This window comes from Onychomys torridus, chromosome 15 (assembly GCF_903995425.1).
Source record: "Onychomys torridus chromosome 15, mOncTor1.1, whole genome shotgun sequence".
Classification (NCBI taxonomy): Eukaryota; Metazoa; Chordata; class Mammalia; order Rodentia; family Cricetidae; genus Onychomys; species Onychomys torridus.
This window is the reverse complement of record NC_050457.1, coordinates 31,663,195-31,677,476: the sequence shown is the minus strand read 5'-3', so window position 1 is coordinate 31,677,476 and position 14,282 is coordinate 31,663,195. Positions and strand designations below refer to the sequence as shown.

At 40.7% G+C, this 14,282-nt stretch overlaps 2 protein-coding genes across 3 annotated transcripts in view; both read left to right on the top strand.

Moving 5' to 3' along the window:
- Ndufaf2 (NADH:ubiquinone oxidoreductase complex assembly factor 2) overlaps window positions 1–14,282 on the top strand; it is a 113,605-nt gene that overhangs the window by 66,799 nt on the left and 32,524 nt on the right. Inside the window, exon 2 of the mRNA XM_036207370.1 lies at window positions 2,589–2,678. Coding sequence (XP_036063263.1) covers window positions 2,589–2,678 — 90 coding nt within the window. The remainder of the gene's footprint in view (window positions 1–2,588; window positions 2,679–14,282) is intronic.
- Window positions 8,013–9,199, top strand: LOC118596459 (AP-3 complex subunit sigma-1-like). Of its 2 annotated transcripts, XM_036207369.1 has the most exons (3): window positions 8,026–8,509; window positions 8,618–8,719; window positions 8,909–9,195. In XM_036207369.1, the coding sequence occupies exons 1-3, from the start codon at window positions 8,195–8,197 to the stop codon at window positions 8,933–8,935; spliced, it is 444 nt and encodes a 147-aa protein (XP_036063262.1). In that variant the 5' UTR covers window positions 8,026–8,194; the 3' UTR covers window positions 8,936–9,195. The 2 variants fall into 2 exon arrangements, with proteins under 2 accessions (XP_036063261.1, XP_036063262.1); XM_036207368.1 differs by having other exon boundaries at window positions 8,013–8,719; window positions 8,909–9,199.

Sequence of the window (14,282 nt, the reverse complement as noted above, 5' to 3'; positions counted from 1 at the left end):
AAAGGCTGGGTGTGCCCCAGCTGGTAGTGAGGAGGCAGAAGCAGGAAGATCACAAGTTCAAGGTTATCCTTGGCTGCATAGTGAGTTTGAGGGCAGCCTGGGATACATGATGCTCTGCCTCAGAAGACAGAACAAGGCCAGTGAGATGGGTCAGCTGGTAAAGGCACTTGCCAATACCTAGGATCCACATGGTGAAAGACGCATGGTGACATATGTGTTTGTATATGAAAATGCTGTAATGCAACCCAATGCTTCTGGCATGTGGTAAATATGCCATAAGTATTAGTTTTGTATTCTCCCTTAAATCTGATCATATTGGGACTCTGTCCTTTTTAGACTTATCGTAAGATAATCGTGCATAACACGGTGTTATGAAATGAAGAGTAAATCTAATGCCAACAAGACGATGATGTTAAATCATACATTGCCTGTCCACAAACACTCCAACTGGTTATGTTGGCTCTTGAACCCTTCACATGTTACTGAACTGTCTCAACAGACCAGTGTGTTCTGCAGTATGGTTACCTAAGTAGGTTCTAGATGACTCTTTGGATTTATAACTTATATATCTATTTTAATGTATTTATGAACTAAAAATGGATGGAGATCTTTTAGGAATAAATAAAAGTGACTCCTAAAAAAAGTCAAGTTAATCAAGAATGTCAATTAGAATATTATAAAGTATAGCAAAATATGGCAAAGATGATATTGGAGGGCAGGATTGGGACTTAAAAGAGAGATAAGAACAAACAAAATTGACACTAGGTTTTGGATTTTGTGCTCTGAGGTCTCTCTGTGTCCTGGGTCCCCATAACCTTTCTGGCTTCCAGCCTAGCCAGAAAAACCTGACAAGCTCCAGGTTCAGGGACAGACAGAATTTGCTTTAAAGGAATAAGGTACCCAACACCCTCCTCTGGCCTCTGCTCTCACATGCAAGCACACACACATGTACATACACCCACCCACACACCCTGCATTTACATACAGACAAATAAATCAAGTTAAAAAAGGGGGAAGACCTTAGATGAAATTTATAGACAAAAAATAGGAACGAAAGGCTAATTTTTGTGTCACAGATATGCATACCTACAGCAAATATTCTTTAGTGCTGCTCCTGGGAGCTGCAGACCTTTCTTCCTCCTGTGCCAAACTTACTGAGGTACACTTAAAAGCTTATAGGGCCGCCGGGCGGTGGTGGCGCACACCTTTAATCCCAGCACTCGAGAGGCAGAGGCAGGCGGATCTCTGTGAGTTCGAGGCCAGCCTGGGCTACCAAGTGAGTTCCAGGACAGGCACAAAGCTACACAGGGAAACCCTGTCTCAAAAAAAAAACCCAAAAAATAAATAAATAAATAAATAAATAAATAAAAATAAAAGCTTATAGGGCACACATGTGTTACTTTGTATTTTAGATGATTGTTTTCCTTTATTTAGCTGTTGTTACTAAAAGAACATGCTTACATCTTAGGTATAGATAATGACTATATGAAGACATATCAAACATTTTAGTAAGTGGTGTTCAAGCATAGTTTATAGTAGACCATTGTATTTGTATGCATCTTGGGGTCTTTGGGAGTGGCTTAGTAGGTAAAATGCCTGCCATATAAGCATGAGGATCTGAGTTTGGCTCTCTAGTACTTGAGTTAAAAACCCAGTTGTGGTAGTGCACATCTGCAATCCCAGTTCTGAGAAGACAGATCCATGGAATGCCTGGTCAGCAAGCCTTGCCCAATAAATGAGCTCCAGACAGAACGGGAGACACCCAGATGAACAGAAGGTGGTGGGGAGTGGTAGAGAAAGACAGCCAATGATGGATTATGGCCTCCACCAACGTGCTTACTTGATCATCGCCTATGATCTTTTTGGTTCCATGCACTTACTCAGGACCTCCCTGTGTTCAAGGAAATTTGCCTGAAGCTTTTCTCCATATTCTCTTTACTTTCTGTTTTCCTACATCTGACCCGCCACCTGTTCACTTCAGCTGTGGACATAGGTAAGGAAAAGAGATATCAGAGCAAAAAATTCCAAACCTGAAGTTTCACTTGGCCTGCCTTATCTGAGCCCCACCAGCCTTTTTCTCTTGACCTTACATTCCCGTGAGGTAGTGAAGCAGATGGGCCACAGAATCCAAATGTGAAAGGTAGGACCACAGAATCCAGCCCTGTGTGCTGTGGGAACAGGAGAGAAGACGCGATGTCTTGTGGTCTCTTACATACGTAATAAGGGTTGTGGATTAACTCCCTCGGGCACTCACAACAGCTGTTGACTCCTGTAATATATACACTGTGAGTTTTAGGAGCCGGACACTTATTAGTATCTTTATTAGTTATTAGTTTCCTGCAGGACTAATTGGTTGTTCTCTTTAAATAGAATCTAGATTTGTTCTATAAAAATTAATTTTGCATCCAATGCTAGAAAGTATTTGCAGCTGTTTAGGAACTGCCTTCTGCACCATATAACTGTAAGGCAAATTTACTCTTTTTCCTGATAATTTAGTAACTTTGGATGTAAAGTAGAAATCACAAGCGAAGCTAGGACATGTCATGGTATAGTGTGGGCTCACGTCAGATGTTCATTTGATCTTACAGGACAGACTATTCGAGAGAAAAGAATTGTAGAAGCAGCCAACAGAAAAGAGCTAGACTATGAAGCAGGAGACATCCCAACGGAGTGGGAAGGTAAGTGGTCACCTCCCGTAGGATGCGCAGTGAGCCGTCAGCTTAGTGAGAGGGTTTAGAACTACTTCTCTGTGGAAACACTTTACAACTTTGCTTTTGGAACGTTGCATTTATTTGAGTTTTAGTAAGGGAGTGCTTGTGTGGCACCGAGCTGTGAGGCTCCATCAGGACTGGGGTTAGGGTGAGGCAGGCAGACCAAGCTCCCACATGTCAGAGTCAAGGGCTATGCTCTTACCTTGCCCTTATACCTGCACAGCCCCAGACTAGAGTTCTTTTCCAGCAGTCGCTAACTCCTCAACTTGGGAAAGTAACATGTTTTGGGTCTTCATTTTCTCCTTTATAACTTGTGGAGAACACTTACATTAGGTGATGTTTTGGAGTATTTGTCTAACTCACAAGGACTTCGTCTTAAATGAAGGATAGGTAACTGACCCCTATCTAAAGACAGAAGTTGAAATGGAAAGCTACACATAGTAGCTCTTGCCTGTGGTTCTAGCTGGGGAATTGCCTGAACCTCGAGGCCAGCTTGGGCTACATAGTAAATTTCAGGCCAGTCTGAGCTATAGTATGAGACCCTGTCTCAAAAACAACCTTTTTTTTTCTATAAAAGATCTTGAGGACCTGAGATGCCACATAAAAAGCTGAGTGTGGCTGCATGTGCGCCTGCAACTCCTGCACCTGTAGCACCTGCACCTGCATTGCTGTCTGGAGTAGAGACAAAAGGCTCACTGGAGTTTGCTGCCTGGTAGACAGTTCAGTGAGGAACTCTGTCTGTCTCAAGAGAATAAAGCAGAGAGTAATAGAATAAATACCCAGTGTCCTCCTATGGCCTGTCTAAGTACACACATGCTGGTATGCGTGTGGGTGCGTGCATGCATGTGTGTGTCTATGCACACATTCATGTGCACAGATATACACACACAAGCACTAAAAATAAAAGACTTGACTGAAATACCAATATCTATCTTCTACTTTGCTTAACACTTGCCAAGTAGTATATATATGCCTGTGGTATACTCTTCCCCTATAGTCATTGTCTTGTTTGATCCTAACAACAGTCCTATAATTCGGACACTATATTTATTCATGTTTAATCTATAGAGCATCTAAGGTCCACTAAGTTTAGGTCAGTTGCTGGGATTATGCAACTTCGTACATATAGAGCCCTTGCTTCTTGGTGATCATAACATGATAGCTTCCATGTGGTAGCCATAAGCATTATGTTCTACTTATGGTAGCATGTGCCTGTAAATACCATTTCATGATACTCATTTCTGCTCACTGACTAGGACTGTGAGAAAAGAGCTACCTATGGGTAGATAACAGCTTGAATTGCAGTCTCTAAGTTGGCAACTTCTAGAAGGAGCAATTGAGCTTTATTTTCCCAGATTGTCTACATTTGCAAATCTCGGATAATACTTGTGCCTTCTTTATGAGCCTGTTTTGTCATTTTCCCAATAATAGTATAGAATTAAAATGTTTCTAGAAATAAATTAAGTTATAAATAAACAAATAAGTAATGGCTAATTTTTCAGCTTTTGAGACTTTCGGAGAATTGGAATGAAGTTTTAATGCTTTTTATGACTCTGTCCTGATTTGGTAATTCAGCATACTATCCCCATGGGGCATATTCTTAAAAATTATGAATCAGCCAAATACTGAAACACAAACACTTTTACAGTGGCACACATCAATTAAGGATAAAAAAATAAGTACTTTGTGCCATGAAAATATCAACAAAATTATACAACACTATGTACAGGGAAGTGGGGGAGCTGTTGAAGCCATTGATACCAACACCACAAGAGCCTGTTTTCAACCCAGATGAGTAAGAGTTGACGTTTTTAGTTGTAATATTAAAGTACTGGTACCTAGCAGTTGCCTGCTGTCATACAGTAAGGACTCAATAGTGTGGCTCTCATTCATTTGTCTAGGAGGTTATTGACTTCCTAGAGCGACATTCCAGTTAAGCACTAAACTACACACTGTGTTAGTGGCCATAGCAAATAAAATGGGCAAAGGCAAATGGAGTACTTGGGGAGCTCTTGCAGTTTTAATTAGTATTCAGAAGGACCTTTCTGACAAGGTACCTTATTTTGTCTAAAGACTGAAGGAAGATCTGTCTCTGCCGTAACCAGAGAGGGCCATAAGGAAGGCAAGTACAAAGGCCCTGAGGCAAAGACTTGCTCTGGTGATTAAGGAATATCAAGGAAGCCAATGTGACTGGAATAGAGGCAAGAGAAAGCTATGGGAGATAAGTTTAGAGTGTGAAGAGAATGCCCGATGTGGTGGGCAGCATTGTGGGCTATTGTGAGGACCCCAGCCTTTTCTTTCAGTGAATTTGGAAGCCCCTGAGAAGTTGGAGGAGTAGCCACATGCTGAGTTATAGTTAAAAGGATCAATCTGGCTAATGAATTAGAAGAACTGAGGGTGATGTCATCAAAACCTGGAAACAGAATGTTTTCTAATGCTAAATAAGGCAAAGAGTAATTGTGACTTGGACCAGATTAACAGTAGGAGTGGAAGGAAGTAGGATGCATTCTGGAACAATGTAAAAGTAGAGCTAAAGGGATTGTTGACACATTGGACACAAAGAATGTGAGTTATGATGCTAAGCCTTCTGGTCTCACCAGGAGAGCATGCAGTAGTGGCTTTTAACTGTGACAGGGAACAACAGATTAGGAGGGAAGTGAAGCCAGTTTTGGAAGTAGGATGTTTGAAGTGCCCATTCACCATCCGATTAGAAATGGTAGATTTCGAGTCAAGAATTCAGTGGAATCAGGCAGTGGAGGTACACACCTTTAATCCCAGTGTTCACTCAGGAGGCAAAGGCAGGCAGATCTGAAACCCAGGACAACCAAGATTGCACAGAGAAACACTGTCTTGGGCAAAAAGAAAAAAGAAAAATTCAGTGGAAATGTCTGGGTTGAAAATACAAATGTGGAGTTTCCAGCAATCAAACGCTGCCTAAGTCTGTGAGGCCAGATGAAATCACAGAGGCCGTGAATGTGAACAGGAAGTACATGGAAGGCTGAGGCTGTGCCCCTCAGGGTTAGAGCAATGGAGACAAGAGAATTGACAGGAAAATTATGAGGAAAACTTAAAGTGTCACATTCTGGAAGCAAGTCGTCAGGAGGGAAGATGTGATGAGCGGTGTCACATATTAACCGTCTGTATTAAGATCAGAGACACGCTGCTGCTAATCCTTACAAAAACACTTCAGTACGCTGATGGAGCCTGAGAGAAAAAGGAAGACTTTGAGGAGATAAGTAGAGATGGTGTTCTGAGGAGGTTATCTGTAAAGAAAGTTAAGCCGTGAGACCCTACCTAGAGAGGAAGGGCAGATGCAGAAAGGGTTTATGTTGGCTGTCTTGGAGATGGGAAATGAGAGGATTTTTCAGTAGTGATGGCGAAGATCCACTTCCCAAAGAAAGCATGTATCAGTTGAAAGCCTTGAGAAGGGAAGGTATGCGAGCGCTGGTCCACAGCGGAAGAGCACAGAAATCCATCCGTAGGAATGTGGCATACATAGCCGATGTGGATGGATGGGATAGTGAGAACTTAGGTCAACTCCTGATTCCTCCTGCTGAGTCAAGGGTGCTTAAAACCTCCCCAAAGCTGACAGCTACCACACGTTTTGAACTCCAGCCATGTCTTCTAAGTCTGTGACGTTTGTTTTCTTGTTGTCCGTTCAGGGATTGAACCCAGGCCTTGGACATGCAAGGCAAGGACTGCACTTCCAGCCCCAGCCCAGCTCTTTGACTTGTTACATTGTATTAAATTCTTCTAGTCTACTGTACAGTGTTATATGTAACCCATGGCTTCAGTATCTTGGCTAACATCTACTTTCCTTCAGGTTTGGAGTAGATGTTGATTCTCTTTGGAACCTTTCCTGATGCTGCTCTCAGTCAGTCCCTAGTACCAGATGTTTTCACTGACTTCCTGCCCTCCACATAGCACGTAACATACTCCAGCAAACTTCCTGTTTGTTTTTCTACCTCCTTCTCCTGGACTCGAAGATTCCTTAGGGTGGAGTCCCACTTGGCCATCACTGTATTTCAGGGCCTACCTTGACACTTTACATCTAGTAAGATGGCTTCTATGATTATTTTCTTTGTGATGGTGTTTTAAGTACATCTCAGACGTTACGTACATTCAGACTGTTGTTCAAGCTTCAACACTGTTCATCTCCAGAATGTTTTTCATCATTCCAAACTGAAACTCCCTCCCTTAAAAATTAACCACCATTCTACCATTTGTTGTTATGAATTTGACAGTTCTAGACATAGCATATACAAAGAATCAGATTGTAATTGCCCTTTTGTGTTTGGCTTATTTCATTTAGCAGAGCATGCTCATGGTTGTGTATATCATAGCACACATCAGAATTCCATTCCCTTCTCGGGGCAGCTGGATTCCATTGTACACTGTCACAGTTTATGCATCATCACACGGGGTGGTGCTTCCATCTTCAGGTTATTGTGCACGATGTTGCTATGAATATACATTTACAAACATTTTAAGTGTGAAACCTAACTAAGTAGTTAAAATAAATTTAGTCTAAAAAGACCACGTGGAAGGCAGAGCTTGTCAGAATGATAGAAAAGACAATTATAATGAACAATTTGACCTAACTGACATTTAGAGAACACTCTACTGAGCAATTAAAGAATAGGCATCTTTCTCCTCACTTTGGATCACACGTTCTTTCTAAAAATGTAGCCAGTACTGGGTTTTTTTTAAAGCCTAGTTTATCCCGATTATCAATCCTGACACAAAACAATAAAGAGGATGTGATACTACAGACCAGAATCCACATCCACACAGACACAGAAATCACTGACCCTGCTGTATATCAACAGAAAGATAGATGTAATAGTGTGTACCTGCAATCCCAGCCCCTTGGGAGGCTACCTAGTTAGTCTAGTCAGAAAGATTGTGATTCTGCCCTCTGGAGTACTAAATGAGCCCTGTTTCAAATAAAAATCAAAAGGGGGCTAAGGAATATAGCTAGGTGGTAGGTCAATTGGTGGCATATGCAAGCCTCTGCATTTAATCCCCCAAATACTACCCACCCCCAAGGATTAGCTCATGGTAACCATGGAGTTAGTCTAGTACGATGGGTTGTTTTTCCATTAGAGGGCCAAGGCTGGGAGGATGGCTCAGCATCTAAGTGCTTGTTGTGCGAGGGTGAAAACCTGAGCCTGGGTCCCCAGCACCCAGGCGCCGTGGTGCGTGCCTGTAACCCGGTCCTGGAAAGCACAGGCAAGGGTGCACTGGCCAGCCAGTCTGACCAGCCAGTGAGCTCCAAATTCATTGAGATCCCCATCATAAGAAGTGAGGTGGAGAAGGGCCAGTGAGATGGGCCAGTGAGGTTCCCCATCCTAAGAAGTGAGGTGGACAGCGCATGGGAGGGGGCCGGTGGGGAAGCAGTGGCAGCAAGCTCCCAGAGGCGAGGCTTGCGCGCCTGCCCCCGCCCTGGCCCCAGCGCCCACCCGGTAGGCCCCGGCCCAGCCATGATCAAGGCCATCCTCATCTTCAACAACCACGGGAAGCCGCGGCTCTCCAAGTTCTACCAGCCCTATAGTGAAGATACGCAACAGCAAATCATCAGGAAGAGTTTCCATTTGGTGTCTAAGCGAGATGAGAATGTTTGTAATTTCCTAGAAGGAGGATTATTAATTGGAGGATCTGACAACAAACTGATTTATAGACATTATGCAACACTATATGAGCTTGGCATTTTAGATCGAATTCAAGTATTTGTGGAAACATTAGACAAATGTTTTGAAAATGTCTATGAACTGGATTTAATATTCCATGTAGACAAGGTTCACAATATTCTTGCAGAAATGGTAATGGGGGGAATGGTATTGGAGACTAACATGAATGAGATTGTTACACAAATTGATGCACAAAATAAACTGGAGAAATCTGAGGCTGGCTTAGCAGGAGCTCCAGCCTGTGCTGTATCAGCTGTAAAGAATATGAATCTTCCTGAGATCCCAAGAAATATTAACATTGGTGACATCAGTATAAAAGTGCCAAACCTCATGCCAGGCGGTGGTGGCGCACGCCTTTAATCCCAGCACTCGGGAGGCAGAGCCAGGCAGATCTTTGTGAGTTTGAGGCCAGCCTGGACTACCAAGTGAGTTCCAGGAAAGGCACAAAGAAACCCTGTCTCAAAAAACAAAAAAACAAAAAAACAACAACCAAAAAAAAAAAAAAAAGTGCCAAACCTGCCCTCTTTTAAATAAAATATTAAAAAGGCCACTCCCAGATAAAATCCAGAGGGAAAGTCATCTAAGTTTACCATGCAGTTGTTTACCAAAAATAGAGGAGTCTTAACTTGACTCTTGGATTGAAGTCAAGGTACTGTATAGAAGCTGCATAAAATCAGCATGAAAGTTCAGTGTTGCTTTTCTTGCTCAGTGATTTTAAAGGAATTGAATAGTTCCCGTGTGATTTTTTTTTTCTTTTCTCAATTGTGTTCCTATGCCCACATAAAGGCATGTCTCTATCTATGTATTGGCTATTACAGTATTTCGAAAAGTGAGATGTTTCTTTAATTATGTACAACCCAAAATGTTGATGTTTTATATGGATCACAAGTTCAGCATTCTTCCTGCTGTTTGTCACAATTGTTATTTAAAGAACCAAGTGTGTATTGCATGAAAACATGACCTTTTCCTTAGTTTAAATAAACTGCAAGGGTAACTGGAGAAAAAAAATAAATAAATAAGTGAGGTGGAGAAGGGCCGGCGAGATGGTTCTGTGGATAAAAGGCTCTTACCACCATGTCTGACAACCTGAGTTCAGTCTCCTGAACTCACATGGTAGAAAAAGAGAACCAACTCATGCAAGCTGTTTTCTGACCTCCACAGACATGTGCACCTCCCAATGCACACACATGTGCGCATTTGTGTGTGTGTGTGTGTGTGTGTGTGTGTGTGTGTGTGTGTGTGTTTAATGTAGAAGTAATAGAGAATGACATCTGATGTCAACATCACATGTCCGGAGGCATGTAAATACCTCCTCCAACACACCTAACTTTTAAAAATTTGATACATTGGTTTTGACTTGATTTATGTCAACATTCAGTAAACCTAGAATTCCTAAAACTCTTTTTGAACAAGAATAAGATTGGGAGATTAAACAGTGTAAACCTCTTTTATCAAGACAGTTTATGGCTGAGAAACATTAGAATTTAAGAATGGGCAAAAAGTGAATTCATGTTTCACCATTGTAAATTTCCTCAGCCTTTCGTAGGTTGCTAGCTGGACTATAAAATAATAGTAAGACAGCTTTGGAAAATAGTCTATCAGTTCTTTATAAATGTGAATATACACCCACCCCACAGCTTAGAAACTCTGCTTGGTATTTCCCCAGAAACATAAAGACATTCATTCATCTGTCTACCTAAATACGTGTCCCAAATTCTGTGTAGAAGCCTCAGTTACCCAGTTTGTAAGTGAACAAACAAATTGTCCTATCTCCGTGTGAATGAACTGATGAGCTTGCTCTGTTGTTGAGGCTGTGTGTAAGTATACAAAACGTTAGCTACTCCAAGCAGCATATGCTTGTTACCCCAGAATTTCTGTGAATCGGGAGCCCAGGCATAGCCTAGCTGGGTTCTCTCATGAGGATCTTGTCAGACTGTGATACAGGTGCCAGCCAGGCGACGATCTGCCTTCTTCCCACCGGGGGACTCACTGGCAGCATCATGTTCCTTGCAGTTTTAGGACTAAGCTTCAAGTTTTTGCTGCGTATTTGAGAAGCCACTGTGACTCCTAAAGGTCACCAGATAATTCTTGTATATCTGTAAGATATACTTAAAGTTCATTTACCAGAAAATGTAATGTGAAACAAGACTCATTTCACAATATGTCTTTAGAGGAATTTCTCAAACTTAAAAAAAGTGTACCGTTATTTATTTTTATGAAGTGCCAGCTCTCAGAACTGGTGAAGATCTCTTTTTTCTTTCTTTTTTAGTTATGAGACTTTCTGAGTATCTTCCTTAAGTGAAAGAAACATCTCTTCAAAATTTATATATTTTGGATGCAAACCATTAACTTCTTTATCCTCTGATTTTGTTCACGTACTAACTTGATGGTAGGATATATCATTTACCATAGATGGTTGGCAGTGCTTCTAGAAAGATCCTAATGCCTGTAGAGATTTGAAGAAAGTACACCTCATGAAGTATTCTTCTCCCTGCTTCTTTTAGTCTCTCTACATGATTAATGGGAGCCTTAATTGCATGCTCACCTTTATACTCGGTATAGTTTGTATGTGCCGATGGGAATATTAAGGTTCATGCATAGTAATGAGAATGCAAATGAGCACTGAGAAAAGACTACTAGGATCTCAGGGCTTTAACTGCCCAGTCCTTTTGCTGAATTCTCTTTGAACAATGGTAACTTAAAGAGGACCAATACAGAATTCACCTTACAGATATTTTGCCAATAGTAAGAACATTTTATGATTCATAATTGGATAGAGGTACTGTTTAGATTGTTTTGAGATTTTAAAGTCATGCTTCAGTATTACTGCTTTTTCCATTCCCTCTTCTTCTGCCTTTTGCCGGCTCTCACCAGGACATGTCTGTGTGACCAGTGGTAGCTGAGGAAGTGGGTCTAATTGTCAGAATGAATGATCACATGGACTGTGCCCAGCTGTGGTCTTTACTGGATACTTAACAAACAGCAGTGCCATCAGCCATCATCTAAAGACATTTAGGGTATCTGGTTTTTGAAGAACCATAAATGTACAAGCTTATTGCAGCAGTTAACATTTGTATATCCATTTAAAGCAAAGCTAGTTAAATGGTCGTCGAAATGAATAGGGAAGTCCTTGGCCCTTCTTTAGAGAATAATGCGCTGTGACAGTGACTAGGAGGCTTCAGCATCTTAAACTTATAAATCAATATTTTAAACTTAAAACTAGTAAACATCAGAAAACATGTTTCAATACAATATTATTTGCAGACACTGAAAATTATAGTTCTATAATTTTCATGTCATAAATGTTCTTTCAGTTTTCTAAACTAACATTTAAAGATGTAAAACAAGCAATAATTTTCCCCAGTGTCTTCACCTTTATTAAAACCTTTTAAAATGAGGAGTAGTGTGCAGCTTGTGGTGGTGTGCACAAGGCCCTTGGGTTCAATCCCCAAGTACTGAAAAAGACAGAAGATTTTTTTTTTTTTTTTAATGCTTTGGGTTCATTAAAACATCTTTTTCCAATCTTGGGAGAAATCTGAAAATGCTGGTTTGTGGATTTGCCAGTAAAACAGTCATTTTGTGGTTTTTCTCCTGATGATAATGTGCATTATGCCATTGTACCTTTTCATCACAGTCTCATGCCCACTGGTATGGATTTATAGACTCTAGAATATATAGTATCATTAGTAAATACATAATAGCTAATCATGAAGGTCTTTTGGGCGTTATGGTAGTGGTTTACATTAGATATATACTTGTTGCTGAGCGGATTGTACTAAATGACAGCCCTGGGGTTGGCACAAATCTTCCTTAAAGGACCAGATGATATTTTGGACTTTGTGGGTCATTTGGGCTATTACAGTTGCTCAATTCTGCCACTGTAGCCATAGATACAAATCAGCACGGCTATGTTTTGATAAAATTTTATTTATAGACACCGAAAATTTAAGTTACTTATAATTTTCATGTGTCATGAAATATGCATCTTTTGACATTTAAGAAAAAGCCACATAAAGATGTAAAAACAAGCAGTAGACTGAATTTAGCTTGAGTCTCAAATTTACTGAACACTGTAAATTTGGTTGATTGTTCTGAACTAAGTTTCTAATGTGAATTAAAGCCGAAGAGTTATCTGAAACTTTTGAGAGGTGTGGGACTTACACTGAATGATTTTAAATCAAACCTGTCTCCTGGTTTGACAAATATAATTGACAAATATAAATAGCTTATTTGGCCATAAAGAAGCAGCTGAAAATGTTGTAAATCACTTCTTTTCCTTGACGGCATAGAGGAGTTTTGATGTTACTAAGCCATTTTTTCTAATGGGCAAGAAGAACTATTGCAATGAATATATGTATGAACTGAACATGTGTATTCAGTAAGTATTAAGAACCTACTTTCTCAAGGTATTTGCATGATAGAAAGATAAATTTCCCATTGGTGCGCCCTGACCTTGACAGCCAATAGTCATATAAAATCTGTGCAAGTTTTGGTTCAGACGGGCCGAATAGAAGCTAAAGATAGTAAAAAGAGAGTGCACAAAAGAATCAGAAGTAGAAAAGTTCAGAAATGGAGTAGAGAGTGCTGCACATGGAACCACTGGAGATGCACATCTGGGATCAGTGAAGGAGAGCACAGCAAAGGGGAAGTACTCCAGCCCACCTCTGGATGTCCATTTCCACACCCACGACTGCAGAACTAGACTGTGCAGAAAGATAGGTCCTGAGTTTTCATGTGGATGATAAGAGGCATTTGGTAAAGCTAACTTGAAGTGCGGTGTCTGCTCAACTGATAGAGCTCTGCCTGCATAGCCACTTGACCATTTTAATTCCCAGCCTGCTCCTCATGAATCATATAGCCATAAGCACATTGCTCAGTCTCTCTGAGCTTCAGTTCCCGGTATATAGAGTGGGGTCGATGACTTGTCCATTCTGACATGGGCAGGCTCGCAGCTAGCTCTCCTGCTCTGGTGCCCTTTGACTGCTGCTAAAGGTTGACAGACTGCTTAGGAAAGCGTGGTTGGTTTCAGAGCCAAAAACAGGAGCAGATCTGACTTGAATCCCACTATTGCTGCTTAACCTTCAAACCTAGAGGACTATCTAATTTCCTATAAAATAAGGATACTTCATGGTTTTATAGGCTGAATCAACTAAAATTAGAAAACGGTTTTACTTTTCTAAAGCAGTGGTTCTCAACATGTGGGTTGTGACCCCTTTGGGGTCATTCTGGCCCTTTCATAGGGATCTCCTAAGATAGTCAGAAAACATAGATAATTACATTAGAATTCATAACAGTAGCAAAATTACAGTTACTATGTAGCAAAGAAAATAATTTTATGATTGGGGGTCACCACAACCTGAAGAGCTGTGTTAAAGGGTCGCAGCATTAGGAAGGTTGAGAACCACTGGTATAGAGACTACATTACCCACAGTGAGGTTTTCAGAATCTCCTGTAAACCCTCATAGGACAAGCAGATGTTATTGGATTTTTGCTTTTTAAAATCACATATAAAAAAATGCATAAGGCTGGGTGTGGTGCTGCATACCTTTAACTTTATCCTTGTGAGGCAGAGGCAGGAGGATCTCTGTGATTTCAAGGCCAGCCAAAGCTACATAGTAACATCCTGCCTCAAACAAAACAAAACAGAAAAACAAACATAGGTGTATTGAATAAAATTGAATAAGAATACATTTATATTTTCATATGCTAAATAGTTATTAGAATATATATGTAAGTATAAAAATCATATGGCTTTCATAAACGACCATTCACTGCAGATACCATTTTCATTTCCATTTCACAGAAGAAAACTCTGATGCTTTGAAAATGAAATACTTACCCTGGGTGCTATAGCTCGGAAGCGATGGAGGTGAAGGGAGAA